We start from the raw sequence: 25432 nt of genomic DNA on the forward strand, positions 1-25432 counted from the left end.
AAACCCCTTTGGTTCTCAAAAGGATGAATTTTCTGTTTGTACTCTAGTACATCTGACTCCACTGGATGAATGGTTTTATGCTTCAGAAACATGCTTTATTATCCACCTAATCTTATTTTATTTAAAAAAATTAAATAAATTTAAATGAAATGTGAATAACTCTATTCCTAATTTAAATGTTCATTGTTGAGCATTGTTTTATTCTTGACTTATTAACAACTCTCTCATGATTCTTTATTTTAATAATTTCATGCAAGACAACAAAAAAATATATTTGGCAGTCAATAGACAAATATTTTTCAAAACTGGGTGAAATTCTCTTTCTCATTGCTTTTGTTGCTTCCTTATAGCCTTGGAAATATTGAGTTCATTTAATTTTTGCAATAAATTAGTGTATTCTTTCAAAACAAAAGGAATTAGTATTAAAAGGATAGACCCTCCCAGAACAAAACTAACTGAATCACTTCAAATTTCAATAGCATCATTGCTTTGGCACTTAAAGATATGCTTCTGCTTCCAAGAGTATCATTTAAAATATAAATGCACTTGGAGATATAAACTTTAAACCTGTTTCAGTCAGCATATTAATTATCATTTAAGACCTTAGCAAGAATTTGTGGGCATCTGTTAGAGATAAATTGAAATACATTTTATGCCAAATCAGAAATGAACCTGGCTATGAAAACATTCTTCAAGAAGCACTGCTTACCTGGTTTTGGCCTCTTTGGACTCAGAATCTTAATTTTAATAGTCAAACAGGGATTCCCCTTGGTAGAAAATGTATATAAGATTATCTTAAAGTATTCTTAAATTTGAGATTGTATGATCATGATACATGGTTCATTGAGAACTATTAAATTCACGTTATAAAATGAAATCTAAACACATTAGTATCATTTAGGGTCCTAGCAGGAAATAGGTGGCCTGTTCAAAGGAGTAATTAAAGATAATGTAATGCAGGGACTAAAGGCAGGCTCAAGTGAACCAACAAATGATAATGAAGCACCCAGAGATCAAGAGCAGGAAGCTATTATTACCCTTAGGCCTGAAGATGCAAAGAGATGGTGTGTGTTATTGGAATATAACAAGAGTTAAGGCATGGTAGAGGGACAGACGGACAAGAGCTCTAACTGTCTAGATCAAGGAGCAAAGCCATTGCCAAATCCTGGCCCAGCAGGTCTTGCAGGGAGAACACCTCCCTGACCTCTCATTTCCCTTGCTCTTTGATCTCTTACTGGGGCTTCCCGTTGACCAAATCCAACCAGGAGTTGGCAGGCAAGGGAACTTGGTCACTGCAGTCTCTACAGGCCAATCCTCCCACTGCCATAAAGAGGTGCCAGGAAGGGTAGAGAATGGGCCTGGAAGGGCAGATGGATAATAACCAGCACAGCATTTTACCATAATCATAATTATACAGAATGTAAATCTCCAGGAATAACTGAATGTTATTCTTCACTAAGGACTGGTGGGAGCTCTGTTGCTATTCTACTCCTCTGAATTTCTCTTCTTCCAGGATCTGAAGGTTCTCTTCTAGGTTTTTAGTCATTTCTTGTCCCACTGAATCTGTGCTGGAATATGATGCAATCCTTATAGCAGGGCTGTTTCTGTTTTTTTGCAAAATAATCCCTTTTTTTTCTTTCTTTTTTGCTAAAGTTTGCTTATTATCAAGTCCTGAATAGTTGATTTCAATGAAGGATTTCTCCCTCTGACGTAATTCTTAATATCCTGCTGCCTAATTTCCCCATTTTACTGGGATGGCTTTCGTCAATTCATTGAGCTGTACAGCTATCTCCTTAAATTGATTGTCCTGCCCTACATGTCCTTCTTACATTTGGTGTTCCATCCACCCTGGCAATGAGAAGGGCTTTTAAATTTTATTTTAATGGGAGAAGCCACTTTCTTATTGGATCAAGCTTCACAGTGTGAAATAATTATTTTTAACGTATAATCAGTTTAAACATCTGTCTTCCTCCATTCTTCACTATTCTTTACTTCTGTTTTTCGAGTTCCTTCACCATAGATTTGATTTCCTTTTTTTCTGTTTACTTAAAATGCTATGAATTAAATGTTGACATTATGGTGTATAATAAATTGTGTGTAACGGGTGGAAAGTGTTTAAGATGGTCTTATAGGTTAACAGGTAAATTAAAACTCAGGGCTGCTTTTACAGTCTGAAGATCTATTTACCTCTCCCAAGTAGAAATTTCTCAGAGATAGTGGCGCGTTTTTTTATGTTATATAATTCTAACTGTTGCCTCCTTTTTCACCCCACTCAGATCCGAAGCCAGAGCAAAGCCTCCGGGTCTGGGCTCTGTGAGGGGGATGAAGTGGTTTCTATCAATGGCAGTCCTTGTGCAGACCTCACCCACCCAGAAGTCGTCAAGCTCATGGAGAGCATAACAGACTCTCTCCAAATGCTCGTCAAAAGGTAAGAAGATTCGTTGGAATGTATATTTTCTCCCGAAGCTACATGGGAAAGCTATAGCTCCTACTACCATATAAATTGTTATTTATGGGGAAATAAGGGTGCTCCGTAGGTCAGTATAGTTAAACAGAAAAATCATAGTGTTTGAAAAATGGCAATTCTAATCAACTGAATTTTCTGGTTAATTGAGAATTAACTTGAAGATTTTGTTTCAAGAACTCTGTTGAAAATCTTAGGTATTTTAGACTACTTCCTTAGGAAGCTCAGTATATTGAATATAATACTTCTAGGTCAAGATGTTTTGGTGGGTCAGGATCACTAAATTAAAATTCCTAGATTCCTAGATTAATTTAAAATGTTTAAATGTCACAATGTTATACTGTATAATATTTATTTGAATAGAAAGAGGATGCCTAGGAGAAGGAAAAGAACCAAGAAACCCTTAAAAGCAGTCCAATTTCTGTTTGCCAGAAAAACCAGTATTTGGATATGGGCAAAAGCTGATGGTTAGTTTTTGGACTATCAATGCAAATCACTTGTCAATTTGATCTCTCCAAATTACCCTCCTCACCTAATTGCTTAAAAATACAGAAGTAAACTTTAAACATAAAAACAAAAGAAAACAATGAGGGTAATCACAAAAAACTATAGCATCAACATTTTTACCATGTGCAAATGGTAGTATAGTCCACATTAACTTTGCAAACGAGGCCCTGACCATGGCATTATAATGAATCCACAAAGGAACACTCTGGCTTCCTAGAGAGCAGCCTTCAGAAAGACAAGAGAAGGACTTTTCACACAGAATTTCAAAACCTTCTAGGTTTTGCCTTAACTCTGCAGAAAGACTACGTATAGCATTACCCCTCTGATAATCATTCAATATGATTCCATTTCTATACAAATGTGAACTCACTTTGGCCAAAATTTTGTGAAAATAAAAGAAATCTACCATTTGTCTCAGAATCTCCCATCTAAATATTTACCCTTCAAGCTCAGTGTTTAAGCCCCTGGGATCCTACTTATTTATAAAGCTGCCATTTGCTTTTAAAAGGGATCTAACAGTAATGTTGCCAAGTGTAGTCACAGGGTTGGCCATTATTATGCATCAATCTCTGAGGTATCTGAAGTGTTCAATCACATCCAAAATGGGAGAAAAACCTTTTCTAACTTATTCCCTTGTAGTGTCTTTGCTGATTTAATGAGGCCAGTCTCTTCAGAACACACTTGTAGTCTGAGACATCCCCTACTAGTTTTTGTTTTGATTATGATTGACTACCATTGGGAAAGTCCTTGATGGTTTAAAGTTGAGTCTTAGGTACCTATTTACTTTCAGAAATAAATAGACTCATTCTCTGCTACTTTTAAGAACTGGAATCATGATTATTATTATTTTTCCCTTTAAAAAATAAATAAATAACTGACGAGATTCAAAATGGAATCTCAAATTAAAATCAGCCCAAAGGTAATCATCATCATCATCATCATCACCACCACCACCACCACTACCAATCTGGGTAACTGAACATTGTTTCCTGGAATTAAATATTTCTCTCACTCATGTAACTGTTGTCTATCCCTAGAGGACAAGCGATTTACTTTTCCTGGACTATTGCCCAGAGATAGCTGGGTCAGACTACCTTAAAAAAATCCTCCTTTAACATTGTCTCTATTACGGTAAATTTCATTTAAATGATTATATATATATACCCATATAATTATGACACATAAATTGTGGAATTGAGTACCTATGTGCCCTGAATGGAAATGAGCATGTTAAGGTATAAAGCTTTAACCTCTAGTTCTTTTATGATTTTTATTCATGTACAGCTATCCATTTTACCTTGGCTACCAATAAATGTTAACATTTTTCTGACCCATTTGCCTGTATTACAGTGTGTAAGGCTGGAACGAATTCAAACTTTTCTCTTCTCAGCTTCATAACTGATTGCTAACATAATTCAAAGTGATTTAATCTACTTCCATCTCAAGGCCTTCCTAAATTAAAACTCTCTGGCCTTTTGGTACCCTCAAATTCAGTTGCATACAGTGTATTCATCATTTCCTATAAAAGGAAGATCTAATTTGCTTTCAACATGTTTAAAAAATACTATATTATAATTTTTTTTTGGTATTACCAGGAAGCTTTACAGATTATTTGCATAGAGAAAGCTGCATTTCATTTGACTGTTAGTTTGTGTTTTGTTTATTTTTGTTTTGCTAAATGCAGTCAAAAGCAAAGTTAGGAGTAATTATTTTGAATATTAGTCTTAAATTTTACTACAACATAAATTCAAAGGTAAATTCCCTTGAGTAGAATAGAAGTAGGGGCTCACTCCCTTCAATTGATGACCTTGCATTAGTTAGGGTACATTTTGTGGGAAGAAGAAAGGGGCCAAGATAGCGCTGCTGCTTCTTTAAAAAACTTACAAATGTAAGAAATGAAGGCATCTCCTACAGCTGTTCTGTGAATGATGCTTCTCTTCTAAAAGCAGCTAGAGTTTAAATTAGAGTTTTAGCAAGAAGTTGTTTAACCCTTAACTGACACTGCTTCTTGCAAACCCAAATTTGCAAAACTATCTGGGAATGGTAAAGGTCAAAATCAAAGGACTGTGGTGAACAGCTGTGGGCTCCTTAGCTGAGAGATTAAGGAACAGTTTGACTTCAGAGATCCTATAAGGAAAATGCTCCAAGAGAGCAAGTTCAAGTAGAGAAGGGGAGACATCTCAGATTATAAATACTCCATGACTCAATGATTCATTGCCGCATGGAAAGGATTTCTCTTTACACAAGAGTACTGGGCTGGGGTCCACTTATTACAAAACACATGCTCATTGGAGCTTAAAAAAACAGCTTCTATTTCATTCCTTTCAAGAAAGCACAGCCTCTAAAAGAATTACTTGAGTTATCTGTATATTAATATTGCTCTGAAGCTGCTGAATATGTTTATGAGACTTTATAATGTCCAGACCTAAACTTAGTCAATAAGACATTAAAATGCTTTGTCATATTATAACAAGCATGGTTATTTGAAAACACCCCAATAATTATAGATTAAGGGCATCCATGTAGCTATAACTTGTGCTTTGAAAAAAATAAAAGCTGAATTTAGGATGGATTTCCGTTTCATAACCTTTTGTGAGCATTTTTGCTTTGCTTTAAAAGACAAGTTTATTTGGAAGATCTTTAAATAATAATATAAACATGTTGCCAATTTCTGTTTTCAAATATGTTGCAGTTGACATTTAAGAGGAAATATTTTTATTGTATCCTGTATTAGACATCATAAAAGTGTCAGGAAGTTCTTTGGCAGGTGTAACACACTCTGATTTAACTGTCTGGACTGATTTTTCTGTGTGCAGACCATCCAGTGGAATAAGTGAGACTTTGAACTCTGAAACTGAAAACAAAAACCACGAGCGTCTCATCCATGAAGGGTACGTGGAAAGTACCACCCTACAGATTCGACCAGCCACAAAGAGCCAGTACAGGGAGTTCTACATTGCCCAGGTCAAGAGTGGAGCTCCCCTAGCTGAGGACCAAGCAAGTGGTGCTGGTTTTTCTGGGAGCATAAAAGAAGAAACAGGCCTGGCTCCTCACACGTATGACTCTAAAAGTGGACGCTTACCAGAAGAGGTTATCTTAAGGGAGAAGGCAGAAGCGGGGCGGCCAGGCACTGTGGTTGAGCTACAACTGTCCCTTTCACAAGAGAGACACAAGCGCACTAGTGCCCCTGTAGTGGCTCTCCTGGGAACTGAAAAATCTAAGCCTCCTGACCAAGATCCTAATTTACAGCATGACGGGATCGTCCACATAAATTCTGTCCCCACTAATGAGAAAGGGGAGCCTTGTCTGAGGTCCAGCAAGATAATCCAGATCTCCAGTGGCCAAGAGTTGAGAGTGATCCAGGGAAGTGAAGCAGGAGACACCGGGCTGCCCCGAGTGGAAGTGATCTTCGACTGCTCTGATAGGCAGAAGACGGAAGGGAGCAGGCTTCAGGCAGGAAAGGGGTGTGTGGATTCTCCAGTGGAAGGAGGGCAGTCAGAAGCACCTCCTTCTCTGGTATCCTTTGCAGTCTCATCAGAAGGCACAGAGCAGGGAGAAGATCCACGCTCAGAAAGGGATCACAGCAGACCTCACAAGCACAGAGCACGCCACGCACGTAAGTCCTGCCCTGGGGGCCACTGCTGGGCTGTTGGAAGGGGCTTGGGAGATAGGGTATTTTGCTCCTGCTTTGCCTGCGTGAATTTCTTTTTCTTTTTTCTGGTAAGATTTTCTTACGTCTCTCATTGGCTTTTTTTTTTTAATTTATTAATGCACAAAATAACAAACATGAAATTGTGGAAAATACCAATTTCTGAACTGGAAGTAATAAGTTTGAACTTTGTAGTAGATTTAAATGTTTTTAATGCATTTTGTTTTATTCCCAAAGACACAGGAGCTGTTAAAGAAAATAATACTGTTAATGTGCCTTTTTGATTTGTCTCAGAATATTGTGATATTTCATGTTAAAATAGCATCTGAGGGTATCTGAAGTCATGTGGATGCTGAGTTTAACTGTCAAAAACTGTTGAGTCTGCTGCTGAGAGGTGTCTTTAAAATACAGTCTCCACCACTGATATTAAAAGCAGATCCTCGTTTTGAAAAAAAATCATTGTGCAGCATGATGATGCTTGCAGAAGTGAGTTTGACGGACAAGGACATGTGGAATACTAAGCAGTTACATGATCCTCTCCGTTTTGTAAGTCTTCACTAGACCGCAAAGCGTTTCATCTACCTTCTAGACACAAAAGTCAATCCCCAGGGCCATGTGGAGGCATTTAAATGTCCCCCAACACAAAATATATTTTAAAGTCAAGGTTTTTTACAGTGTTTTGTTTTACCCAGGGGAGCGATTACAGATTGGAGAATGAAGATAAGAATGGCAGTTAGGTTTTATGATTTTTGCTATTTTCTTTCATGTGCTTTTTAGAAACAAATTTGGAATTTCATTTGAAGAGGTAAAAACTGACTGTCAAAGGCACTTGAATGTATGAATGATACACAAAAGTAATGATCTTGGTTATTCAAAGTATATTAAGTCTCCTAACTATTGTTATTCCTTTTAAAGCGTATTTTTAGCATAACCATTTGTAGTTGAATTGGCAAGTGATGTTAATCATTCTTTATACTTTAAGCATCTGTATGCATCTTCACATTTATAGCATATTAAACAAGTGCATTAAGGCAGCACTCACACATATTTTACATGTTGGCAGTGAAGTTAGCAACAACTGTGACTGTCAATTTAATAGTAAGTTGTATAACACTAGTCAAAAAAGGAATTACATTTAGGAATGACCACACTTTTTACTATATTCTCTAAATAAAATTTGATTACCAGTGAATATCTGTAATTTTGTTATAAAACTATTCTGATTCTATTTTATTTTTGAAAAAGTAACCATTAAGTCTGATTTTTTCCAGTGAAAAATAGAGCTGATTTCCAATTAAAAAAATATTCAGAAAGATTTTCTGAAATTTCCATTTAACTATTTTGAGGAACTCAAAAATTATTTGTGAACCATGCTCATTTATCATGGAACACATGATTATAATTAGCTGGTACTATAAATTAATTTGCCACCAATTTATTTTTTATAACCATAATAATAAAATTAAAAATTGAAATATAGCTTTTTGTTATTTTAAAACTGTCAAGTTCTCATTTTACATGACTTAATTTCCGCATCAGTTTTCACCCACAGTTATAAGAGTCACTAGTAATATAATTTAAAAATTTCCCCAAGATTTACACTTATTCTTGCTGCAACTAAAGTAGTATTATATTTCCAAGATGGTAATAATTTACAAACAAATTTATCTAGACAACTTTGTAGCTAAAATTTCTTAAATGTATTCACAATAATCTTGTATTCTGAATTATTATTAATTATTGATTCGGTACCTTCAATTATTATTCATTCAGTTTTTTGACTTTATATTAATTTAGCAGCTGTGAATGCAAAGACTTTGGGAGAATGACAAAGTAAAAAAAAAGAAACAGAAAACTTAAATATTTAAACTTATTACATTGAAACATTTAGGTAAACAATATTTTCTTGTTTCCCCCTCCCACTTTTTAAAAATGCTTGGAAATGTTTTATATCAACATTTTATTTTTTAAATATGGAAATGCAAGGTATGTCCTAACTTGTTTTCAGAAAATATTATGTCCTTAAATTCTTTCCTTTGTAATTTTAATTACATCCGACTAACTGACATTTATTTTCCAGTGTTTATTGTTAAAGTGTAAGGAGCCATACAGAAACAAATTATGAAACATATATTCTAACCAACATATATAAAATGTATTTACAGGAAAAAATGAAATGGCATATTATATATATACAAATTATATCTGTATTATACCATCATGTATATCATTACAGAAGTATATATTTTGAAAGAAATAAGAAAGAGAAATGAGTTGGATTGTTTCAAAATTCAGTACCCAACTGTAAACATGTTTTTTCTGCATTCATTTTCCCCCAGGAGAGTTGATTTCTGGGTTGCCATGGAGTCTTCCTTGAACTCGCCAACTCAGTATAATTTTTGTATTTTCCCTAGGGCTCAGGAGGAGTGAAAGCCAATCAGAAAAGCAGGTGAAAGAAGCAAAATCTAAATGCAAAAGCATTGCGCTCCTTCTGACAGATGCCCCCAACCCCAACTCCAAGGGGGTGTTGATGTTTAAGAAGCGCCGTCGGAGGGCCAGGAAATACACCCTAGTCAGTTACGGTACTGGTGAACTTGATCGAGAGGCAGAGGAGGAGGAGGAAGAAGGCGACAAAGAGGATACATGTGAAGTAGCATTTCTGGGTGCAAGCGAATCCGAGGTGGAGGAAGAGTTGTTGTCTGACACTGACGACAACACACAAGTTGTGAACTTTGACTGGGATTCTGGACTAGTGGACATTGAAAAGAAACTGAGCAGAGGGGACAAGATGGAGATGTTGCCAGACACCACAGGCAAGGGGGCCCTCATGTTTGCTAAGAGGAGGGAGAGAATGGATCAGATCACAGCCCAAAAAGAGGAGGAGAGGGTGAGTGGAATGCCAAGCAGAGAACCAGATGCTGCCCAGATGGATGGCCTGAGAACCATGATATCTTACCAAAGGAAGGATGAAGAATCGGTGAGAGTGCAGAGATCTGCGAGCAAAAGCTACATCGAGGTGAGCCGTGGCCTTGGCCATGTGCCCCAACAGAATGGCTTCACTGGCTTGTCCGAGACAGCAGAGGCTCAGAGGATGATCCCTATGAATAGAACGGCCAAACCCTTCCCGGGGTCCGTGAACCAGCCAGCAACCCCCTTCTCTCCAACGCGAAACATGACCAGTCCCATTGCTGACTTTCCTGCGCCTCCACCTTATTCTGCAGTCACACCCCCACCTGAAACCTTTTCCAGAGCAGTGTCAAGTCCGACAGCTGGCCCAGCACAGCTCCCTCCGTGGCCCCAGCCTGGCCCATGGTCCCAGCCAGCCTTTTACGATTCATCTGAACAAATAGCTTCCCGGGATGAAAGGATCGCGGTGCCAGCAAAAAGAACAGGAATATTGCAGGAGGCCAAAAGGAGAAGCACGACAAAACCCATGTTCACTTTTAAAGAGCCCAGAGTAAGCCCAAATCCTGAACTCTTGTCACTTCTTCAAAATTCGGAAGGCAAAAAGGGCACTGGGGCAGGAGGAGATTCCGGACCAGAAGAAGACTACCTCAGTTTAGGAGCAGAGGCTTGTAATTTCATGCAAAGCCCCACTGCAAAACAAAAGACCCCACCTCCTGTCGCTCCAAAGCCTTCTGTCAAGTCCTCATCCTCCCAACCAGTAACTCCAGTTTCTCCAGTCTGGTCGCCAGGAGTGGCTCCAGCCCAACCTCCTGCCTTCCCCACATCCAACCCATCACATGGCACCGTTGTTTCCTCCATCAAAATAGCGCAGCCTTCTTACCCTACTGCCCGGCCTGCTAGTGCTCTGAGCCTGGCTGGTCCCTTCAAAGGACCACAAGCATCGGTAGCCAGTCTGAACTACACTCCCAAACCATCAGCTCCCACACCAACGGTAAACACTGCTCATACTGGCGCAATGGGACCATCCAATGAGCTTCCAGGAATGAGTGGGAAAGGAGCCCAGCTCTTTGCTAAAAGGCAGTCGAGGATGAAAAAGTACGTGGTAGATTCAGACACCGTGCAGGCCCATGCTGCCCGTGCTCAGTCTCCCACTCCATCTCTCCCGGCCGGCTGGAAGTACTCCTCCAATGTCCGAGCACCTCCTCCTGTGGCCTACAATCCCATCCACTCCCCCTCCTACCCACTGGCTGCTGTCAAGTCCCAGCCATCAGCCCCACAGGCCTCCAAAACAAGCAAGAAAAAGGGCAAGAAACCCCTTAATGCTTTGGATGTCATGAAGCACCAACCTTATCAGTTAAATGCATCCTTGTTTACTTTCCAACCTCCAGATGCAAAGGATGGCCTCCCTGCAAAGTCATCAGTCAAGGTCAGTTCACTGCCAGCCATGAAGCAAGCTATTCCTCCTCGGCCAGTGAATGCTGGCTCGCCCACTAATGTGCAGGCCTCGTCTGTGTACTCAGTGCCAGCCTATAGCTCTCAGCCTTCCTTCTTTGCTGAGGCCACCTCACCAGTAAGCGCCTCCCCAGTGCCCGTGGCCATTCCCACCTCTCCAAAGCAAGAATCAGCCTCGACATCTTACTTTGTGGCACCAAGGCCGAAGTTCTCAGCAAAGAAAAGTGGTGTCACAGTTCAGGTGTGGAAACCATCTGTTGCGGAAGAGTAATCTTGTAGCTGAAGCTGAGTGTCCACTTTGCTTGAAACGAATTGTTTGCAGTGTTACTTGAGTCCCTGAGAATGCCTAGCAAGTCCTCAACTTAATTTAATTTCAGATGTCACCTCCCAATCTGGGTCCAAGGAGAATATTTTTAATGAGTCAAAAATCTAACTCAGATTGACTTAAAACATATTTATCTTCTTTGCACACTTAAAAAGTCTGGGAGCACCCCTAAATAGACATGGGCCATTATATTAAGTAAGCAGATCCTTAGGGTTTATGCTTTAGCCACAAAAAAACAGTGATCAGTGTTATCAACATTAGGACACAGTCTTTATGTAACATAACAGCTGTGTTCCTACAGTGAAAAGGTTCAAATGTAGTGAAAACATAGCATGTATTGACTGACATTTCCTTTTTAAGTAGTGCTTTATCTCTATTACTAGTATTAAAGGATAAGAAATTTATCGAGGACAGGGATCAGCTCTGGTCTGTCAACCTCAGCCACCTGTTTGATGTTGCAGAGAAGGTACCTTGGGGACTGTTGGAATGTACATAGTTTAGTAAGGTAGGTAAGAAAGAGGGGATTAATAATTACAGAGTACTTATTATGTACTAGGCTCCTTGCCAGATGTTTTACATATATTAGCTCATTTCAGAAGACTTCTTTAAAGTAAACTGGATGGGTAAGAAGGATAATTATCCTTAGAGATTGATTCCCGTCCTCTCTCCCCAGTTACCTAAGAAATTGAGTACATCTCCAATTGCCCATGAAGGCATAAGTTTGTTTTCCTCGCTGAGGCAAGTGGTAGAGTACAGTAAAATGGAGTAACATATAAAAAGGTGAGCAGGCTGCAGCTAAAGGTACATATGGCTATTGTTTTCCTTTGGGAAATCACATGATTGGGCATGAAGGGTTACTGATTCCAGGGGCTGATTGTGAAGCACAAGTAATCCCATGTGTGTGGAGGCCGTAGGGTGAGAACTCACAATTATTAGCATCATTTCTGAGTGACGTCACAGATTTTTTTTTCTTGTGTTTGTTTTGCTTTCTGACGACTGCTTCTCCCACTGTTCCTTGCAATTCTATTCCTGCACCTTCACTTTATTATTTATATTTGATGGACCAGGAGGATTCAGACAAGGTTACCTTTAAATTTGGATTGGTCACATGCCATGCCATCATCCAGCTGGCTCTGAAGTTAATAATGTTACTGACAGTAAACCTGAAGAACTTTCTCATATCTATTTTAAGTCCAAGTCCGACCAACCATGGAAAATATTCAACATGAATTAATGTAGAGAACCACAAAGCAATTTTTTTTTTTTGCGGTACGCAGGCCTCTCAATGTTGCGGCCTCTCCCGTTGCGGAGCACAGGCTCTGGATGCGCAGGCTCAGCGGCCATGGCTCACGGGCCCAGCCGCTCCGCGGCATGTGGGATCATCCCGGACCGGGGCACAAACCCGTGTCCCCTTCATCGGCAGGCGGACTCTCAGCCACTGCGCCACCAGGGAAGCCCCACAAAGCATTTTTGACAGCTCCAAGGAAAACCATCTACTCGATACAAGAGATATGTCTAGAGACCTCTCATAAAAGCTTGCCTGGTGTGAGGGTACATGGTACCATTTTAATCCTCTGAAAATATCTGTATTCCTGTTCTTTTTCTGCTGTCACTGTCAATCTGCTATATTTTCACTACCCTATTAAAATATTACTTTCTTCTTTAATCTGTTCAATGTATTAAAAAAAAAATACTTCCCTGTATGAGCTGTTCTGACCTAAGTCATTTCTCTGATATTTCTCTTATATTGCTTCCCAAACATCTGAATTTCTTTTCTGTGAACATTTCCATTTTTCTGTACATTGTAAAACTGCAAGCTGTAGGTATTTGTATGACATAACACAGAGGAGAATTAAGTCAGCTACAGAACAATGGGGCTTATTCTTCTGCTTTTTCTCTGGAAAATCCTCCATTGCTTTTGGTGGCAATTTATGTAGAGGTTAGAACCACAGGATGTAGCTTGGCCTCTTATTTGACTTTTTGGGAAATCAATTAGGAAGATTCATACAGGATAAAGGAAAAAGCAATCTATCCATTATATAAGGCTATTGTTTGTATTACTTGTTCTTTGCAAAGGAAGTCTGTTGAATGCTGTGCGTTTTGCATTCTTTTCTAATAGAACAACCAAAAAAGGCATCTTAAGGTGAGGCAGGAAAGGAGATCATTTTTGTAACTTTGCATTCTTAACATAGCATTTAAAGAATGGCATGAATTAGAGGGAAGAAAATGGAACACAAAGTAGTCAATTTGAGATCACTGGTTCAACAGTAGCCTAGAATGGTAATGACCCACAAGTATTTACAGTTGTCCAGTGGTTTGTGGTATATAGGAATGAGAAGTGTTTGGGGTCCATTTCCTGTTGGACAGGTGGCCATCTTATCAGAGCCACTGTTTGGAGCTGATGACTAAAGACACAACTAACATGACTGAGACGTCATGGGGTTCCCAAAAAGCTTCTAAGAAGCATGTCAGGCATGCACTAAAAGCATCCACAGCTTCGACTGGGAGCTGGTAGCACAGATCTCATCTGGAACCATACAGTCCCAAATTGTGGAAAAGGCATGGGAATCCTCCAAAATTGTATCCACAGCAGAGTCTAACCTCACCCTGAGAGATGGGGGCTGGGAGGGAGAAGGACTGAGCTAGCTCCCTGGAGAAGAAGGGATTTATTTGCCTCTTCTCCCCAGCCGGGGAGCCCCGTGGGAGCTTGCAAGCAGAATAAGCTGGGTGTACCACATTTCAGGTTGGAGTTCTGGAAATGATGTCAGTGCAGCAGGTGGGAGACTTAGGACTCATGACCTCAGCTTCCCTCCCACTGGGCACCCTTTGAATTCGGGGTGTTGGCTTTGTTGTGGTGGCAGATATTCGGATTGGTTGCTTGGCTAGTTTGAGGGTATGGGGAGGCAGTTTTTGTTTAGTTTAGGACCTTGCCTTTATCTTTGTCCTTTGTTAGCTTAATTTCTAGGTACAGCACCCCACCCATGAAGTCCAGTTGTTATCGTCAACACAATAGCAATGATCATTTACTGAGTGCTTGCGTTATGATAGGTGCCTTATATACATTATCCTAAGGAATCCACTGCATGGTTAACAGGCATTGGAATATAAAATAAAATGTAATCACAGTCACTCACTTACTGCAGGACCTTATGCAAATTTCTTTCCACCAGTGTCCCCTTAGTGATGTCTCAAACCTCTCTTCCTGGAATGTTGTGCCATAGTGAATGTGAACAACACTAGATATACTAGGAAGAAAGGTGCTATGTAAATGTAAGTATACATATTCCTCTCAGTCTTATAGGAGGGCAGATTGAATCACAGAACTGGTAAGATTGAGAATCTGAGCACTGCCGCTTTGATCTTAGAACAGTTACAGTCTTATTTCTAACATTTCAATAATAAACACATCCTGCTTTGAGAGAGGAAAATCACACTGTTTCTGCATTTTGACTATTCATTGATAGTATAATGCATACATTTTTAGGAATATGTTTTATAAGACACATTGGGGCTGTCATTCTGGAACATGTAAAATTTTGTACTTCAAAATATATCTAGCACGATTGTTAATGATTACATGTACCTCATTTAATCTTCAAAAGAAGCAACTCATTTTAACCACAGGAAAACTGACTGAGTTACAGTAGTTCTTGAGAGTAAGCCAGGATTCTTTAACTCTTCTAGATAGTGCTGACCCCTTTCAAAAAGTGGGTTTCATAGGGCAACTGAGTATTATCACACAGTTGAATTCTAGCCTGGCCACAAGAGTTGCATCTGAGATGTCAAGAACAAATGATCTGCATTTAAAGGGAGTGGACTAAGTGATGTGGGGCCATTGTTTTGTTTACAGTTACTAGCTTAAAAAATTTTGAAGGCTCTTTGCTGCTGACAGGCATATCAAACACTCAGAATGCAGCACTTTCACAGACGTTTCTTGAGAGCACAAGACACATGGCTGTTAGTGTCTGAGTTTGGATTTAATCTTTCAAACAGAAGTCCCTTGCTGTGTATCATTTCATCCAGTTACAAATTTGAGAACCTGCAAGCACCCAAATTCAAAGAGTGAATTCCTGAAATCCATTGCTATTTTATGAGTCATCACTGGCCTGGCAGGAAGGGTATTTGAAGTCATGGTCATCAAAAAGAAGTGATTGTTTTCTGAAAAGCTAAACGCTTAAAATGCTTCCAGAGGGAAGCAGTGGGCTGTGTTCTCATTCCCTCCTAAAATCACAGTTGTTGAGTTTGTTTTAAAAATTGTTAAAAGTTCATGAGAAAAATATGTAAATTCTAAGAGCCAACATTATATTCCCAGAAGCACTGACCCTTGCTGGTCTCATGTCCCCTTATCACTGGACTCTGGGGGACACAAAGACTCGTGTAACACTTCAGTGCCGCTGAGTTTGTCAACAAGTATTCTGGGAAAAAGCAGAAATGAATTCTTCTCTAGACTTCCCACCAGGATTGGCCAAAGGCCATAAAGCAAGCTAGTAAATTCCCACAGGACCCAAACACCAGGCAAAATTGCTAAAAGAGGCCAGTCTGAGTTTAAAAAAAGGAAAAAAATTACAGGCCATCCTGTGGAGCATCAGACCAATGAAAACCAGGAGCCCCCAAATCAGACTATTCTTTCCTTGATGTTATCAGGTACAGCCAATTTCTTAAATTAAAAAAAAAAAATTTAATGTTTCTATGGTATGTATATTTGTACACTAAATTACCATTTGGCACTTGGAAATCATAGACCTTACTACTCAGAAGCAATTGAGTGAAGAGAAATTTAATTTTAAAATATCAAATCCTGTCAGATTCCTGATTTTATCAGAACTATGCCAGCTAATAAAGTATTTCTCAAGTACAAAAAAAAGTTAGACTTCTACAGGGTCCTATAGTTTAAATAATTGTTTGTTATTGATACACAGAATTTCTTAAATTTTCATTTTTTGGTTCTAAATGTAAAGTTCCTCATGTGTATCTCTGTTTATACCTCATTCTTGACACGTTTATCTAAATTATGTGTGTGTTATGACTGGTAAGATATACATTCAGGGTCCTAATAAAAATAATCACAAGGACCTACTTTCCAGCCTACCCTTCTTCCTCTACCTGATAATAATAATAGTATTTAAAATAATAACATTCCAATATACCATGGAGGAATCCTGCTTTCACAGCCCCTACTTCTTGAGCTCCTTGATAATTATTAATGGTTGTTCATGGAAAACAAACAAACAAACATAGACTTGCAATTAGCTCTAAGTTGAAAAGAAATGCACATTTTAGGTATAAACTGAGAAATTTTTTCTTCTTGCAAGTAAATATCAAAAAGCAAAAGTGTTTTTCTTTGTTCTTCAGGAGACATTTTAGAAGTCAGGGAGGCTCTTTGGTATCTTTATTTAGTGGAATGATCTGTTTTCAAGACCACCCAAAGGCCCTGAGTCAAGATTACGATCTCAGTTAGGATGACATGGGTGGGGATGGAAGCTGTGGCAGCCATTTAAACAAGCTCATGAGGTCTAAGGAAAAGACAGAAGGTAGGGTGGGGGGGGTTGATGTATTAAGTTTCTACTAAAAGCCAGGAACAATGTTAATACTTTACATAAATTATAACAATAACTAACGCTAACTGAGCACAAACTCTGGGCCCTGAATTGTGCCAAGTATCTTCATAGATTCTTTTTTTTTTTAAATGGATATATAATTGACATATAACATCACATTAGTTTCAGGTGTACAATAATGATTTGATACTAGTATATACTGCAAATTGATCATCACAATAGATCTAATTAACATCACACATAGTTACAAATTTCTTTTTCTTGTGATAAGAACTTTTAAGATCTACTCTCTTAGCAACTTTCAAATATACAATACAGTATTGTTAACTATAGTCACCATGCTGTACATTACATCCCCAGAACTTATTTCTGATAACCTCAAGTTTGTACCTTTAACCACCTTCACCCATTTTGCCCACCCACACCTCCACCCCTCTGGCAACCACCATAGATTATCTTTTTTAATCAGTAGTCCTTATGAGATAGGTACCATCATAATCCTCAGTGTATAGATTATAGATGGGATTCTGAGGCACAAAGAGGCTGAATATCTTGCCCAAGATCACATAGCGTTAAGTAGTGGATCCTGGATTTGGTCTGGACCTACACCCTTAACCAATTACACTGTGGTCTCATTTACTCCTCAGAATTACCCTGAACATGAAGGTATTATTATTATTTCCATTTCGTAGACAAGGTATCTGAAGCCCAGAGAGGCTAACCAACTTGTCTGGCAATCACTAAGCTTATAAAGTAATGGGCTGGGGTTGGACTTACATACTTATCTGACATCCAAGTCCAGGCTCTCCCTTCAGTACCACAAGATTTCCATAGTCTCATTAGACCCCAGAATCCCACTCCCTGAGACCTGTTAATTATGTGTTCAGCAAACCATCCACCAAAAGCCTACTCTACATATGCTTAATGGATGGCTTTGACCACTTGAGAGACATTAGAAAGGACCCTACTATCATAAGATTGCTCATAAAATCAGATGCTATGATAATATGTTGGAAGTGAAAACCAGTCTCTGAAAAATAAGCATCTGTTTTATAAGTAGAAATGATGGATTTGACAGTGATTTTGTATGAGTTCCCAAAATTCTTTCACTTATATCAGGGTGAAAAGGTGATATTCATGGGCTGGGAGCAGTGAGGAATGTCATTAAAAAAAAATAAAGCAAAATCAAAGGCTCTACATAAAAGGAAGTACTCCCCTTGGCTTCATGCCTTTCCCACTAAAAGTAATTCAGGGAACTTGCTTATCATAGTGAATCAGCACCCAGCTTGGTTTGCTACTAAACCAATAATAACTTGAGACATTTCAACAGGAATAAGTCTACACAGAATAATGCTGAGAGAATCACAGTTTTCAGTGTTTCAAAATATATCAAAAAAGTAGTCGTCACTGGAATCTTAGAGTTCCATGAAGTGTCTCCTGGCTGAGCTAGCATTCATCCTGGATATGGATGAGGCAGCAAACCCCTCCTGCTGCAATGTCCTCAATGGAAGGTTTCTCAACAGGTATTTCTGTTGAAAAGTTCCCAGAGAGGACATTTTTATACCTTATGTTTTTTCCAGTAGTTTTTTGTTTTGTTCTGTTTGCTTTAAACTATGTCTCATTGTCATTTTGGAAACATCTCCTAAAGAACTACTGTAATGGATTCTAAATGTGGGTATGAACATTCTCGTCACTAACTTCAAGGAGAGAAGATGTGAACTTCTGAGTTAATTGTAAAAAACCCTCATTATATTTGCAGATCTTTACTGCCTTAATTTAAAACCATAGATCCACTAATACAGTGATAATTACGAGGACTTACTATATGCTAGGTGCCATTCTAAAGACAACAAATTTTAACTTTTTTAGTCATCACAAAATGACTAGTGTATGAAGAAGGTACTATTATCATTCTACTTTACAGATGAGAAAATACAGTAAAGAAAAGTTAAGAAACTTGTCTAAAGTGATGAGGCTAAGACTCAAGACCCAACAGTCAGACTCCAGAGCTATTCTCTAATCACAAGGCTACATTACCTCACTTGATCACAAGACAAAGGTCACATATGAAAGGAATTGCCCATCAGAGGTGATGAGCTATACCTGTCTCAGGAATAACTCAAAAGTTACTTTATACCTTCCAAATCAAAGAAAGAAATGTTGAAAAAACTTCTTAGAGTTTGGTAGACCCAAATAATAGACACTTGTGAACAGGTACAAGGGGAGGGAGAAAGGTGTCGTTTTTATTTCTACCAGCCTATTTGCTTATAACTCAAATGGTAGGGGAAAGTCTAACATTTTGCTAGTTCCATTGAGTGAATACCCATGATGTGTTTGACTAAATTCCTCAAACACCCACTTCAAGCCATCATATATTACTACAGCTGTGCTAATTTACACCAGGTAAATTAAGGAAAAAAAGAATAGTGATGAGAAATTCCTCAAATTTTAGTAACAATAATGCAGAAAAATGTTCCTGCAAATATTTAAATTAAAAAATAAATAAATTAAAGCAATGATTTGATTTAGGGGAAGCATAAGGTAACCATTTTTTAAATGAAATTCACCAATGATTACGTGAGATAATGCACATAAACACCAAGTATACAGAGACAATATTTTGTAGTGGGTAAGCGTGTGGACTTGGGCCAAAATGCCTGTAGCTGAATCCCAGGCTGCCTCTTGCTTGTTGGGAGACATTAGGCAAACGATTCAGCCTCTCTGTGTCTCAGTACCCTCTGCTATGTAATGGAGAAAATAATAGGTGTACCTCACGATTTGTGAAGATTAAACAAACCAATATGTGCAATGGGTATAAAACAGTGCCTGGTGCATAGAAAGCATTCAACATATGTTAGCTTTTAATATTCTTATAAAGGGTACTCAATAAACAATAGCTACTATTTCATAAACTACCAAGGAGGGAAACACACACAATGATTTAAAAAGTTCTTTTGTTTTCTCTGTTAATATGAATCCCAGTTTAAGGGATCTAAGAGAACTAAAATAGAAAAAGCGGCAGCAGTGTCTGTATAAATCTCATATTGACATGAAGAATAATATATCCCCAGGAGTCTTTTACTGAGACATCTTTGTTTCTTCTCTACTGTTTTCTTTTTACTGAAGTTTTATTTTTCTATATTCCTCTGTATTCAGCCTATTGGTTAATTTTTTTCTCTTTTGTCTTCATCTATTGTACTAGCATTGTTGTAGTGGTATACAAAGATGAGACCAGGATTCAAAAAGACTGGTACAGTATTTTTTTAAAAAGAAACTTAATATCAGCTTTGAGACTCACTATAAAGGGACTGTGATAAATTCAAAGTACCAATATCAAAGAAAATAAGTGTGGTGTATTTAGCAATATAGAGAGAATTCTTAGGGGAAATGCTTGTAAATGAAATATATTCTCAAAATAGAATAGCTGGTATCCTGAGCAAGGTTCTAGTAGGACAGTTGAAGCTTAACTAGGCCTATCACACAGAAAGTGGAACAGTTGGCAACCCAATCCCCGAAGCTACCCCAATTCAGGCCTGCAACAGTTGGGGCTCTGAGAGAACCTGGCTGGCCTCTGACGATGCAGCAGGCAGCTGTTCTTATCCCTCCTCCTCAACACTGTCCCAGGATGAAGGGTCAGCAACCTGGTCTTTTTAGAGTAATTGATCCCCTTGCCTGAGAAGCGTGATCAGTTTCCAAAACCAGAAAGAGTGAAACCTCGGTCTGAACAGAGCAAACTCCCAGCTCACAGCGCAAGTGATGAAAAACAATTCTCAGAAGCTGAATGACTGATGTAGGGAGGAACTTAAAATTCCAGCTGCCTTTCAAACACAGGGAATTTTTGTGGGTTTTCTGGTACTTCTAGAATTCTTCTGAGTCAGAAGCAGAAGTTAGGATGATCTTGAAGAGAGAAAAATCACAACAAGATGAGATTCTGAAAAATTCATCTCAATCTAAAATTGCTTTAGTTTCAAATACAGTTAAATTGACTTAGTTAAGTTTTCCTTTTGTGGCGTTTAATTACACTTTTTCTTAAAAAGTAAAAAACAACTAGGTTTCTTTCTTACATGGCATTAGTTCTTTTTTCTGCTAGCATATCTCAGTTTGATAAAGAAGTATTCACAAAACCATCCTCTAGAGCTAAAAATCACTAAGGAATTGGCTGGACTGATATAAATAAAATGATAACTTAAAGTATCATACCAACCCTTTCACAGTTGGAAGTTTCTTTCTTGTTTTAATCACACTCAGAATTTATTGATGGTCTGGCCCACTGGACTACTTGTTAATGCTTATCAGATGGTGCCACTTATAATCCTTCATATAAACTCAATATGGGCTAAATAGATTTTGAATTCTACATTATGAAATGTCCAGCAAAATGTCACAATTCATTTCAGGTGGTATTATTGAAATTAAGAGCAAAACAAAATATATCTCTTAGAACTTTTAATTTTAGTTTTTCACTTCAGTTCACCAACTATTTCCTTTATATACAGTGTTTTAGTGTGAGCAAACTATTGCCTTCACAGTATTATTATTATTTTTTTGACTTCACAGTATTCTAATATGCAGTTTTCCAACTTTTGTTCCCAGGGAAAAATTAAGATTCCCCTCGCCCCAGGGAAATTATGATTTTAGTAGCCCCTGGATGGGGCCCAGGAATTTGTTTTTGTAACATATACCCCAGGTGATTCTGATGGTAATGGGCTGTGAACCTCACTTTGAAAACCAGTTTTCTGACACACAAAACACTGAAATCAACTTTATTCTTTAAAACCCATCAATAGTTTTCTAGTTCATTCAGTCCGGGACAGCCAGACTTGTAAACGGCACCTGCTTTCAAATGCTCTTGATGCCTTGTCTGAAGGGAGCAGCCCTGAAGTGCTGATCTTGACAGCTTTATTCTAAAAGCCCAGGAGGTGGCAGCAAACTCTCTTCCCGCTCAGAGAGTGCTTCACAGGCAACCATTCTAAAGTGTGTTGCAAATAATTTGCTTTGAACAGTCTTTTAAATTTGTTTTTTAAATAGAAGAATAAAGAGGGCCTTGAGATGTGATTTTATCTAACCCCCTGCTTCTAATCAAGTCTGAGAATAAATATTTCTAGGAATAGAATGATACAATTTTATCATCTAGAGAAGCGACTGTACAAAGTTCCCTGGCTGATTTTTCTTATCTCTGGGCAAAGGGATTGTATGACTTCCCTTGGCCGTAGGGCAGTAGAGTCTCTTATCTCCAATCAAAAATGTTCTTACTAATAACTGAAATCTCTCTGGCAGTAATCAAAACATTCTTATTTTGGGATCTAGACTAAAGGAGAATTTTGAAGCACTTTGAATGCTAATTAGCTTTTTAAAATGGAAACAAGTATGATTGTAAAATCTCCAAAACTAAAAAGAAGTTCGTGTGCTTTATGGATCACAGGGAAAGATCCCAATATTTTTGTTTAACCTTAACATTAAGACAATCAGATTGTGTGCTGGATTGACAAAATGCAGTCAGTCAAGAGGCTGCTTAAACATTAGAAGAGTGAACAGAACAAAGGGACAGGTAGGCCCACTGAGTAGCAGCTTTGATCCTAACAGGAGTATTGTTTTCAGGCCTTTGACGCACTAAAGTTTATTTCTAAAACAAAAAGGATGGTGATGTGTCTGGAAGTTCTGTAACATGAGATATATGCTTGTACATTTACCAGTGGGAGGAGAAAAGACTAAAAAGGAGGTAGGAGAGCTGGATATTTGAGGAATTTTGGTATGGATGAGAGAGTAAAGGTCTCCATTGTGAAAAAGAAAAACAGGACTAGTGAATGGAAGTTACAAGACAGTAAATTTCAGTTTAACTTAAGAAAACTTCAAAAACTTGTGGGGAAGGAATGGAGAAGGAACTAACTAACATATGTGTTAGACATATAAAATGTGTTAAGGGTCTTAATCCATGTATTTAATTTTCACAATGACCTTATTTGGTGGAAATTATCCTCATTTTTTTTAATTGATAAGGAAATTGAAGCTCAGAGAGCTTAAGAAAATTGCCCAAAGTCACCCAGCCAGTAAGGTGGCAGACTCACCAGCTGAATCCAAGTCTATCTGTTTTCATAGCCTGTGCTTTTTCCATTGCAATGCCTATCAGGGGTGTTATAAAAGGAACTCCTATACCTCATGGAAGCTTGATTGCAGGATCTCTAAAATGCCTTCCACCTCTAAGATTTTATAATTCTCTATATAAATAGCTCCTTAAAAACATTTGGGTTTTAAGTGTTGTGAGTATTTTGATGCAGTTCAATGCTTTTTAAAAACCAAGGTCAGTTTAAAACCCGACAAGACAAAATTTGTTTGTTCCTTACCACTTTAATTCCAGAATATTTGAAGAAAAAATCTTAAAGACATCATTTTTCTAATGAGACAAAAAGCAGAGCTTAGGCGGTTAGAGAATAATTTTTCTTTCCTTGAAGCCCTGACCAGAAGATTTGCTTTGGTTCCAGTGTCTGTAAAGTGTGACTATAATTCCTCCTGTCTATTCTCGACACACGCAGATACTTCCTGAGAATGGAGAGCATTCTGAAATTCAGAGACACCTCTAGTCCTAGGGCAGCCATTAGGCACACTGGAGTAAAGTAAGAAAAGGGCTTGCAATTCTGTAGAGCAGAACTTCTGCTATTCTTTGCTTATCATTTCACCTGAATCACTAGCTCTCCATCCTTTGCTCTTAAAATGAACATTTTCCATTTTATGAAATTACGTCAAACATATTATGCATTCATACAAAAAGCAATTTTTTACAAAGAACCATTTAGTATTTACCTTCTTTGCTTTCACTATTCAATCTCTGTTTTGTTGTCTTTTTTTTTTTTTTCCAAACTTCTGTGATATTCTACCTACCACTGTCAACCACGGGCAAAGTGAAAATCCTGTTTTGTGAATGGTGCATAGATGTTTAATTATCAGTGTATCATGGGGATTGCATTGCATTGTCAGACTTCATTTTGTCTCATCTAGACTTCATTTTTTTTGCAAAAAATGTACTGGTCTAGACAACTAGTTGTAACATCAGAGTTGGATTTCATCTGGGACTATCTGACCCACAGTGAGAAATTGTAAGAATTGCTCCCCCTACCCACACCTCCTTCAGGCTCTATAAATGAAGGAATTGGGAGATAAATTTCCTCCCAGCTAAAACAAACAAAAGCTCTAGCCTAGGTCACTAGCATATGTGATTCCAGGTGGTCAATCATCGCTGACCTATTTATTATATTTTAAAAGGGACTTATCCTCATTAGATTTACCAATATTGAAAGACGCAAGAATAAGGACAAGAATGGAATGGGAAAACAACCATCAACTGGAAAAACTGAATATCACTATCAGAAGGTGTCTCATAATATTTACAAAACAGATCAAAACAGATTTGAGAGGAACTTTTTGACTGGTATAAGTAAGGAATCTTTTTACAAACAGATAAGCTCTGGACATTTTTTTTCCATCCCTTCCCCAGCATTTTTCTTTTCTTTAATGGATAGTTGCTTGAGAACTTCAAACATACATCTTACTGAAGGATCTCTTCTTTTCTCTCAATCTCAAATGTATATTTATGATGGCCTAAACATGTTAATACTTCCAGAAGAATTTACCTTTTATATTAGGCTAAGACTGTACAACCAAAGTGGCTTAGAGGGTTGATGAAGTGTTAGTTAGTTCATAAGGCTTTTGTTAATTCGTCTATGCATTTGTATGAATCAATACTGAAAGTGAAACAATTGTTTAGCAAGCGGATAGTCAATAGCTACCTAACATCATATCAAAATGAAGGTGAACTTGGTAACGAGGAGTGGTCAGGGAAATAATAAGGAATGAGATCTTTTGAATAAATGAGTGGCCCACATAGAAAAATTTGCTGTAGTATTAATATGCAATATTATGTCTAGATAATTACATACTGCCATTTTATAAGTGCATTAAGAAAGCTATGCCAATAGGAAAAGCTGTAATAACTAATGTCAAGGGAAAAATTAAATATTTGCTCTCTAGGGGTTCCCTGGTGGCGCATAATTGAGAGTCCGCCTGCCGATGCAGGGGACACGGGTTCGTGCCCTGGTCCGGGAAGATCCCACATGCAGCAGAGCAGCTAGGCCCGTGAGCCATGGCCGCTGAGCCTGCGCGTCCAGAGCCTGTGCTCCGCAATGGGAGAGGCCACAACAGTGAGAGGCCTGCGTACAGCAAAAAAAAAAAAAAAAAAAAAATTTGCTCTCTAATTTTGCAAGTTTGATAAGTAGACAAGCATCCTAATACCTTATGAGACATCCCCTTGAACCATTAATGGAACTACATTTATACCTGGGATTAGTATCTTCAAGTAAAGTAAATGCTTCCTAATTTTGAAGAAATGTACCTGGGGCACTTCTGATAAAAGATGTTTCCATATTTCCCATTTGCATTTGAAAAGCACACCATCAGGACTATCACTGTACACTCTGCTTTAATCTATTTTATCCCTTAGTGGTCTTTTTTTTTTAGTTGTTTATTTTTGGATAGTTTTGGGTCTTCGTTGCCGTGCATGGGCTTTCTCTAGTTGCGGC

General features: G+C 38.2%; 1 protein-coding gene across 2 annotated transcripts in view; it reads left to right on the top strand.

The window, feature by feature from the left end:
- The window catches only part of SYNPO2 (synaptopodin 2), a 171796-nt gene that overhangs the window by 130114 nt on the left and 16250 nt on the right, over positions 1-25432 (top strand). Inside the window, exons 2-4 of one of the 2 annotated variants that reach the window (XM_060148653.1) lie at positions 2277-2428; positions 5788-6587; positions 9035-11220. In XM_060148653.1, the coding sequence (XP_060004636.1) occupies positions 2277-2428; positions 5788-6587; positions 9035-11220 (3138 nt within the window). Of the gene's footprint in view, positions 1-2276; positions 2429-5787; positions 6588-9034; positions 13008-25432 lie in introns of those variants that run through there. The other variant, XM_060148652.1, reaches the window with a different exon arrangement.

Source organism: Lagenorhynchus albirostris, chromosome 4, assembly GCF_949774975.1.
Source record: "Lagenorhynchus albirostris chromosome 4, mLagAlb1.1, whole genome shotgun sequence".
Lineage (NCBI taxonomy): Eukaryota > Metazoa > Chordata > Mammalia > Artiodactyla > Delphinidae > Lagenorhynchus > Lagenorhynchus albirostris.